This window comes from Vigna umbellata, chromosome 4 (assembly GCF_029865625.1).
Source record: "Vigna umbellata cultivar VRB3 chromosome 4, Vumbellata_1.0, whole genome shotgun sequence".
In the NCBI taxonomy this organism is placed as follows: domain Eukaryota; kingdom Viridiplantae; phylum Streptophyta; class Magnoliopsida; order Fabales; family Fabaceae; genus Vigna; species Vigna umbellata.
Genome location: NC_142168.1, coordinates 42,794,387 through 42,805,084, shown reverse-complemented (window position 1 = coordinate 42,805,084; position 10,698 = coordinate 42,794,387). Strand labels below are relative to the sequence as shown.

At 35.0% G+C, this 10,698-nt stretch overlaps 1 protein-coding gene across 1 annotated transcript; it reads right to left on the bottom strand.

Annotated features, from left to right (window-relative positions):
- Positions 1-5,112: 5,112 nt before the first annotated feature.
- Positions 5,113-6,612, bottom strand: LOC148200265 (uncharacterized). The gene is made up of 2 exons (XM_088112881.1): positions 5,859-6,612; positions 5,113-5,750 (listed from the first exon to the last, which is right to left on the bottom strand). Exons 1-2 carry the CDS (start codon positions 6,610-6,612, stop codon positions 5,113-5,115), a joined length of 1,392 nt encoding a protein of 463 aa, XP_087969007.1.
- Positions 6,613-10,698: the final 4,086 nt, after the last annotated feature.

The following is a 10,698-nucleotide window of genomic DNA, read 5'->3' as shown; positions in this document are numbered from 1 at the left end:
TAAAATTGATACTAAAAGCAACCTTTAGACTTAGAAACTAGCTTGAAATCATGCCTTTTATCTATATTTTCAGAAATAAGAGAGCTGGACAGGTTTATGCTTGATTTCAGTGTTTTTGTGCAGGTTTTAAGGTGAATTTAGTGAAAGAAGTGAAGAAGGAGAGAGATAGAATCAGAAAAGGAATCAAAGAGTGCAAAAAGAAGAAGTCGAAGTCACCGCTCAGCGGCATTTTACCGCTGAGCGGCACTCAAGAGGTTGCGGGAGGTCCGCTGAGGGGCAAAATGGCCGCTGAGGGGAGAAAACGAGACGCGCAATCACCGCTGAGCGGTATTTTACCGCTGAGCGGCACACTTATGGGCTTGGGCTTGAATTCTTTGTAATTTTAGAGTAGTATATAAGCTTTAGGATGTCCTAGGGTTTGTATCTTTGGCAGAAACGAAGCAAACACTCTCTCTTCCACCCCTTTGAAGGAGGATCTTGGATGCTCAGGCTACCTCTTCACCTTTATTGGGTTTATTCTTTCATTCTTTCATTGTTCATCTAGGTTCACCATGAATATGGTGAACTAAACCTTGTATGTTTGTTGGGGAATCAATGTAATCTTTTGAAGCTCTCATATATGGAATTTATGCTTGCATCTTAATCTAAGATTTATGCTTTCTTTCATCATTAGTTAGGGTTTTTCCTCTTTGCTTAATGCTTGCATAGTTTAACTCATTCAATGCATGATCATTGGTTTTGTCGATACGGGCACGTACGGGGAAGTCTAGATCCGGGGAATTTCTCCCAATATTATGTTGGTTGTCGTTAAGCTCCTGCACTTATGAACTAATCATTAGGAATGCTAGGAATTGTATGAACTCGTGATTAGGGAGAAGCCATCTAGAATGGTACTTTAGAGAGTGGCATTAACAATGATGATTTGAATGTTGAATTCCTAAAATGTATGAGAGTGGATGAGATGAAATTGACCCCCAACAACATATTCATTCATATATTCCATTGAAAGTGTTTATCTTTTGTCTTTGCCATTGATCAAACTTCATGCATACATATTTAAATTTTGTCTTTTGCATATAAAATCCAAATATCTCGTCTTTAAGTCTTAGTTAATCAAGAAACCACACAACTAAACTAGGCCGTGAGTCCTTTGGGAAGAACGATACTTGGTCTTACCAAGTTTATTACTTGAACGATTCGGTCATACTTGCCGATTGAAAAACAAGTTTGTGACATCATATTTTGGTGCTTACAAATTTGTCCATCACTGCTCTATGATCAGGGATGTGCCAACTCAGGTTTTTAAGGTTCCTCTATCCTACCAACAAAGGGAGGCCCTTAATAATTTACAATTTATTTATTTAATTTATCTACCTTGTTCTCTTATGCTCTAAATCTAAAATGCCTAATTTTAATATTTTACTTCCTCTCACAACAACCTCAAACAGTATCTGTATATTTAATACCCATATACAAGTTATTACAGAACCCTTTCTCCAAACCTTCCAACAAGATCAATTTCAGCCAACAAACTCATTCAATAAATTCATCACAATAAACATCCATAATAGAATTCATACAAGATAATTATAAATAATTAACAATAATAAAATATTACTATAAATGGTCATAGAAGAATACAATATTTGACAATCATAAAAATAATCTTAATATAAAATTTTATGGGGAAACAAGAAGTTGAATCTGGCAGAGCCGGTTAGACAACTTCTAATCCATCCAACAATACAATATAATTAAATAACAAGAACAATACATGTCTGGGGAAATAAGAAGTTGAATCTGGCAGAGCCGGTTAGACAACTTCTAATCCATCCAACAATACAATATAATTAAATAACAAGAACAATACATGTCTGGGGAAATAAGAAGTTGAATCTGGCAGAGCCAGTTAGACAACTTCTAATCCTTCCAAAAATTGAAATAAAATAAATAAGTAAAGCAATAAATAGTTTGGGGAAACAAGAAGTTGAATCTGGCAGAGCCGGTTAGACAACTTCTAATCCTTCCAAAAATGTAATAAAATAAGTAAGGAAAGAAATAAAAAAATTTGGGGAATCAAGAAATTGAATCTGGCAGAGCCGGTTAGACAATTTCTAATCCTTCCAAATTACAATAAAAATAAATAAGGAAAACAATAAAATGTTTGGGGAAACAAGAAATTGAATCTGGCAGAGCCGGTTAGACAATTTCTAATCCTTCCCAATTACAAAAATAAACAACTAATAACATACAAATGGCATAACATATTCAACATCACAATTTACAACTATCACACTTGGATATCAACACAAAAGCATACTCTCATTTAAATTCAAGATCATACAGAAACAAAATATTCCATATTCAAGATTTAAGATAAGACAAAAGCAAAATATAGCATATTCAAGACTCAAGATAATACAAAAGGAAATACTCAAAGTTAGCTCCCCTTACCTCTATTCCAGACTTAGTTTCCTCTTCTCAAACCGTTCTCCGGAAACTTCCAGAATTTCCCCTCTTCAACTAGAATTTCCTCCAACTCTCTTCTCTCACAATTTCTCTAGAATTTTGGTGTAAATCTTCAGCCTCCCCCCTTGGCTATTTATAGCCAAAAATTTTACTATTCATTTTTACTATTCATTTTTACTATTCACTTTTACTATTCATTTTTACTATTCAAAAATTATTTTTTATTCACCATTCTTATCTCTGAATGATTAATTCTACGTGGAGTGTTCTCTTCCATAATTTATTTTAATATATATTTTTTTTTAACCATTCACTATTCACTATTCACTATTTACTATTTACTATTCACTATTCACTTTTCTAAAAAAAATCCTAAATAAGTTATCAAAAATTTGAAGCTCTCCCTCTAGAATTACTATAATTTTATATCCAAAAATTTACATTTTTCTATCCATTAAAATTATTATTACTAATAAAATGCTAAAAATTACTATTAGAAATATATATATATATATATATATATATATATATATATATATATATATATATTTTATGGGTCTTACACCTTTCTGTTTGTCCATCTGTTTGAGGATGATATGCTGAACTCATTCTTAACTTCGAACCCAAAGCCTCTTGCAATTGCTGCCAGAACCTTGACGTAAACCTTGGATCCCGATCTGAGACAATGCTATTTGGTACACCATGCAATCTCACTATTTTCTGAATATACAACTCCGCCAATTTCTGCATTGACATTCTCAGGTTGATTGGCAAAAAGTGAGCACTTTTCGTTAATCGATCAACTATCACCCAAATGGAATCATGACCCTTCCATGATATTGGTAAGTGAGTTACAAAGTCCATCGAGATGCTGTCCCATTTCCATTAGGGAATATCCAACTGTTGTAACATTCCACCTGGCCTTTGATGTTCTATCTTAGCCTTCTGACATACCAAACAAGAAGATACAAACTTTGCCACATCCTTTTTCATCCCACTCCACCAGAAGGATTCTTTCAAGTCTTTGTACATCTTAGTCATACCAGGATGTATGCTAAGACGACTCTTGTGTCCTTCTTCTAGAATCATCTTCTTCAACTCATCCTTTGCTGGGATGCAAACTCTATTCTTAAAACGAATAATACCATCTAATCCCAAACTGAAGTCTTTAGCTTGATCCGTTCCCAACAACTCCACCGTATCTTGTAGACTTGTGTCTTCCTTTTGTCCCACTTTGATCTCTTCCAAGAAATCATTTGTGATCTTTAAATGACAACACCAAAGGTGATCTTGGCTCAGCTGCAATCCCAAGTTCATATCTCTGAACTTCTCTATTAATTCAAACTCCTTCACCATCAAAGCTGACATATGCATTCGCTTCCTACTCAAAGCATCGGCTACAACATTTGCCTTCCCTGGATGGTATTGTAACTCAAAATCAAAATCCTTCAAGTACTCAATCCACCTTCTCTGCCTCATGTTCAACTCCTTCTGATCGAAGAGATACTTCAAACTCTTGTGATCACTAAAGATTTGAAAATGTGATCCGTAAAGATAGTGCCTCCAAGTCCTCAGAGCAAAAACCACAGTCGCTAATTCAATGCCGTGCGTTGGATAGTTCCTTTCATGCACCTTCAACTGTCTCGATGCATAAGCTACTGGTCGCTTCTCCTGCATCAATACACAACCGAGCCCATGGTATGAAGCATCACAAAACACTTCAAAAGCTTTAGAAGTATTAGGAACTGCTAATATTGGAGCACTTGTCAACCGTTTCTTCATCTCTTCAAAACTTGTTTCACACTTGTCGGTCCATAAGAAAGGTTGTTCTTTACGAGTCAATTGCGTCAAAGGACCCACTATCTTGGAGAAACCTTCGACGAACTTCCTGTAGTAACCAGCTAGGCCCACAAAACTTCTTACTTCTGACACCGTCTTTGGACGTTCCCACTTTAGCATTGCCTCCACCTTCGTTGGATCTACAAAAATTCCTTTGGCAGAAATCACGTGACCAAGAAACTGTATTTCCTCCAACCAAAATTCACACTTAGATAATTTCCCAAACAAATGATGCTTCCTAAGAGTTTCCAACACAATCCTCAAATGCTCTGGATGTTCTTCATGATCCCTTGAATATATAAGAATGTCGTCTGTGAACACAACAACAAATTTATCTAGCCACGGTCGAAATATTCGATTCATGTAATCCATGAATATAGCAGGAGCATTAGTCACTCCAAACGGCATCACTACATACTCATAGTGACCATAACGTGACCTAAAAGCCGTCTTCTGACTATCCTCTGGTTTGACTAAGATCTGATGGTAACCAGACCTCAGGTCAATTTTTGAAAACACACCAGCTCCTCGCAACTGATCCAACAAGTCATCAATTCTTGGCAGTGGGTACTTGTTCTTAATCGTCAACTTGTTCAGCTGTCGATAGTCGATGCACAACCTTGAACTACCATCTTTCTTCTTTACTAACAAGACTGGAGCTCCCCATGGTTACACACTTGGCCTGATAAACCTCTTCTCCAGTAGTTCCTTAATTTGTCTCTTCAGCTCTGCTAGCTTTGTCGGAGCCATCCTATACGGAGCCATAGACACTAGTCCAGCTCCTGGTACCAAGTCTATAGAGAACTACACTTCCCTGCTCGGTGGCAACCCTGGTACTTCATCTGGAAAAACATCCTCGAACTCTTCCACTACCGGAATACCCGTCGTCTGAACCTCAAAACTTTCCTGCTCTTGAGCTACCAGTACAAAACACATGGCCCCATCACTAACATCCTTTAGAAATTCTTTGGTTGAGATCAACTCTAAACCATCTGAGCCTGGAAAAACTAATCGTTGTCGTCCACAATCAAGAAGAACATGATTGACGGTCAACCAATCCATTCCCAAAATGACATCTAAGCCTTGGAGAGGTAAGGAGATTAAGTTCACTTTGAACTTGCGTCCGAAGACTACAATCGGGCATCCAACACAGATTGAACTGGTTGAGATCTGACCCGATGTTGGTGTAGAAACCATCAATTCATACCTTAGATTACTCACCAGTATACTTAAGTCTTTCAAACAAGTAGAAGAAATAAAGGAGTGCGTAGCTCCAGAATCAAACAATACATGTACACGTTTACCAAACAAAAGGCATGTGTCAAGGATGAGATTACCTGGCTTTGCAGCCTCTTCACTGGTCAAAGCGAAAACCCTTCCAGTTATCTTGGGCTTCACGCCAGAAGAACTTGGTTGTTGTGGTGCATGTGCTATCTTCTTCTCTGGACAAACATGAGCGAAATGTCCTAGCTTGTTACATACAAAGCGCCTTTTCTCTTCAACCTTCACTCTAGAGAGCTTAGGACAATCCCTCGTTTAGTGTGCATCACCGCATTCAAAACATTTCATAGCTGTTGGCATAAGCGGTTGGGGTCGCTGATATGGCTTCTTCCATGGCTTTCCTCTAATAAACTTGTTCTTCTGAGTCTTGTCAACTCGGTTTCGGTTTATTTCCAGTAACTCCACCTTTTTTGTCTTCTCAACTAAAGCTGGAAACTTCTTGATTTCAAGAGGTACAATCATTCTCTTCAGGTCATATCTCAGACCCTGCTCAAATCTTTGACACTTCCACCCTTCCGTCATGTGCTGACTATAAAAACGGATGAGATACTCAAACCTATTGATGTACTCTTGCACCGACATCCCATTTTGACGCAAGGCCAAAAATTCTTGCTCCCTTTCGATCTTGGCACTAGTCGGGAAGTACTTTTCCAAAAACTTGTCCTTGAAACTGTTCCAAGTAATAGCCTCTTCATCAGATTCCATCAGTCGCTTCATACCATCCCACCAGTACTCTGCTTCCTCTTCCAGTATGAAGGTTGCGTAATCTAGTTTTTCCTCATCTGTGCACTTGATCACATGAAAGATCTTCTCAATGACCTTGATCCAAGCATCTGCTTTATCTGGCGTAGCCCTTCCATTGAACCTCGTTGGGTCGTGCCTCAAAAAGTCATTCAACCTCGAATAAGTCCTCGGTTCCTGAGTGGTATGCTGCCTCTCCATTGCGTTGATCATCCGATCAACAACCCGATTGAAATCATCAATTGGAGGTGTTTGACCAACATTGTTAGATCGACGTGCCATGTTCTACCATATATGTCGAAAGAAAGTAATTCAAACACAAGTCAAAACAATGCATATCTCTACCTTTCAAACCACTGCTCTCCAAAAGAGCTACATAATCATCACAACAAATCACAGAGTCACACAACACAAGTTAACGAGCTCACTTCCCAAAAGCCCCAAAAGATTTTCGAAAATCATTGCTCTAATACCAAACAGTGTAACACCCTGAATTAGGCGTTACAATTTATGTTCCATAAAATACATATATAATTTTTTTTTCAACACCTACAAAATATTACCTTCTTTATTACAACACAAGTCTTCTGAAAATAAAATTCCACACAGTTCATAAACTTTTTAAATTTAAAATTTCACACACTTCGGAAATTCAAACATAGATTTATTTTAGAAATTCCCCATGTCTCATTTTTCCCACAGATCTCTCATCTTCTAAGCAAGTCCAGAACCATCTACTAATTCATCTGAAATAGTTTCTGCTCCCGTATAATACCACACATTATACGATCATTGCATTCACATACACAAACACAAACAGTAGGGTGAGCTAACCAAATCAAGAAATATACATTATCCACAATCTTACTAATATCACCAGTGTGGCAATCAATCCAATACATGCATCTCGAACATACTCAAGAACAGAATATTATATTGATACTATATAATATTTCTCAAGTCAGAACTATCAATACATTTACTAGAGTCAATGCAACATATTATTAACCTGCCTACTTACCAAAGCAAAGCAGTCAACAATCCTTCCGTCTACTTACCAAAGTAGTATAACCATGTGATACTGACTACTTACCAAAGTAATCTAACGAGGTGATCTACTTACCAAAGTAGTATAACCATGTGATACTGACTACTTACCAAAGTAATCTAACGAGGTGATATACTTACCAAAGTAGTATAACAAGGTGATATTGTCTACTTACCAAAGTAGCACAATAAGGTGATATCGTCTACTTACCAAAGTAGTACAATAAGATGATATTGTCTACTTACCAAAGTAGTACAATAAGATGATATTGTCTACTTACCAAAGTAGCACAATAAGGTAGTATTGTCTACTTACCAAAGTAGCACAACAAGGTAATATTCCGCCTACTTACCAAAGTAGTATGGTTTATGCCAAATTAATCTCTCATTATCTCACCTACTTACCAAAGTAGCGTCCGACTTCAAACATCTTCCCTCCCGACTTACCAAAGTCGTAGGAAAATAAATAAATTTCGAATTTACAATTATGACAATAATTCTTATACTACCCATCAAATTTTACCATAAACTTATTTACAATTCATGATTTAACTCAAATAATTATTTCCAACTCAGTAATATTCAATATAATTATATATTCTAATATAGAATATATTATATCACTTATCTTCAAATTTTCAAAATACAACTATACATCCAATTTAAGAATATAATTATTCAAGAATTTATCCAATACAAATAAATTTACTATTTCGTGGAAAGATTACTCTTCACTCATATCAATAATTAAAATCTGAACCAATCAGACTAACAAACAATATGTTTAAATCATATGGTAAAATTTTCAGTCCAATCTAACGGTTAATGAGGCGGAAATCATAATTTATGTATAAATGATCCAAAAACATAAATTAAGCAGTATTAAGATCCTTGAGAAGATACGAAACTAATATCTATAAATCTGTATCTCCAATTTCAAATCTGAACGGTCAAAGTATGACACGAGCTTTTAGAAACAACATATTAAAATTTCAGGGTAATCCAACGGCTAACTAAGTAGATATGGAGGTTTTACCGAGGTAACTCAGAGACAAAAATTTAAGTGGTTCTCGGTTAAACTCAAACTGCGGAGTGAATTCCTCTAAGCACAGACATCTAATTCCAAATCGGAACGGTCAAGATCACCTAATATGCCTTATGAACTTCATACTAAAGTTTGGGCTCAATCTAACGGTAAATAGAATATATATGAAATATTTACCATTATAACTTAAGAACAGAATTGCAGTGTTCATCAAATATTTCAAACTCTCGAAATTTCTTTCTCTAAACATAGACCTTCAATTCCAAATCCGATCGGTCAAATTGTATTAATATGTCTTAGGGATCATATATCAAATTTGGAGGTTGATCTAACAGTCAAATAGGTCAAAATCTATACCTTTACCGAGACAACTTTGTAACAGAACTACAGGGTAACTAATTTACTCAAACTTGCAGGATTTATTTCTCCAAGTACAGACTTCTATTTTCAAATCCGAACGGTCAAAGTTTAGTAATAGGTCTTAGGATTCACCTATTAAAAGTTTAGCTAAATCCAACGGTGAAAACAATTAATAGAAATTTTTCACCACAGTAACTCGAAAATAAGAAATTATAATCATGAAACCCAAATTTTACACAAGTCAATAGATAACTACCATTACCAAATTTTAACACATTCATACTCATATTCATGATCATAACAAGAAAGGATTAGCTCCCCTACCTCTTCTCCTTGCAAGAAATTCTTCACTCTTATACTCCTAGACCACCACCTTTGCTTGTTTTCACTCTCAATTTCAAAGAAAATTCTAACTTAAATCTCTCCTCTCTTTTCCTCCTCTCTTATGGCCATAAGAAGCTTATACCAAGAGAATGAAGCCTCTTGGAAGATGCTTGCCATAACACCATGGAAAGAAAAACAAACAATTGAAAGGGATGGGTTCCCTTTACCAAAACATGCACCCATGTTTCATGGGAAACAAAACATCAACCTCCATGCTTTTTTTTTTCTTATTTTCCATATTAGTATTAATTTTTATTATTTAACTTATAATTATGTCCCTCCTTTTAACCAAAGATTGCCAACACAAATTGCATCAAATTCAAATAATTAATACAAGAAAAACCAAGCTAAACAAAATGGTAAAAAAAATACAAATAATAATCTTTATCTTACATATGTAAAATATGTTTGAAACTAATTACACTAACCAAAAATTTATTTATTTATTATTATTATTTTTCATACTTTCTACATGCACACCATAATTAATTATTCAAAACCACAACATACATAAAACTACTTTTATTTTTCTATAGGTCTTACATACCGCATCTTGAATCTTCCTATTTAATTCATTCTAGAGTCTAGTCATTATAGCCATAGATGTTTCTTCTACATTGATTTTCATCAAAGTGACTTTCCATTTCTTGGACATACTATTCAATAGTCAAATTTTTTGGAGTAAGATTTTGTAATTTGTTAAAGATCTCGTTTTTATAATAAGGAGACATAAAGAAAGGAGACAAAGACATTAAGTCTAAAAATAACTTTAAATTTAAAAAATATAAAAACAAATTGTTTGTAATTAAAAGAATTACAAATATTTTTAATTGTCTAAACTATTGTATAATTATGCTTCAAACTATTATTTTTATATTCCTTGAATTTCAATTTTCATGGAGTATCGTGGGCCTCGAGAAGATATGTTCTTCCAAATGTTTATTTTTCAACTTTGTCATAGGTTATTTAAATTTCACCGTGTCTTCTTCAAGTTCTTCTTCATTAAAATCAAGATATAGTTCTTTATCACACATGCAAATTTTCCTCTTGCACCCTTTTCGCCTTCTAAATTCTCTTCCAACATTCGTTTATTACTTCCACTCATGTAAAGAACAAAAACAACTTTATACATTTCCAAACAACAACACAAAGAAAATAAACTTTTTTTTTTATTTTAAACAAAACAGTAATCACACAATACAAGATGAATTAGTTTCTGGTAAGGAAGAAATCAATTTTATAAAATAAATAGTATATTTTGCAATAATTTTTAATAAATAAAATAAAATAAATTAGGTTTAATGTCTCGGTAGGTCCCTATTTTTGGCGTGAATCTCAAATAGGTCCTTTTTCTTTTCGGCGTCTCAATTGGGTCCTTTTTTGTGTAAAATTGCAGCAATTAGGGGTCTGCCGTCAAATTCAATAAACGGCGTTTAAATTTGGCCTACGTGGTATGGTGAGTGTATTCATTATCTGACGTGGATGAGTTGCTCGCGGCGTTGGGCTAAATTTGTTAGGCTTTCCTGGAAAAC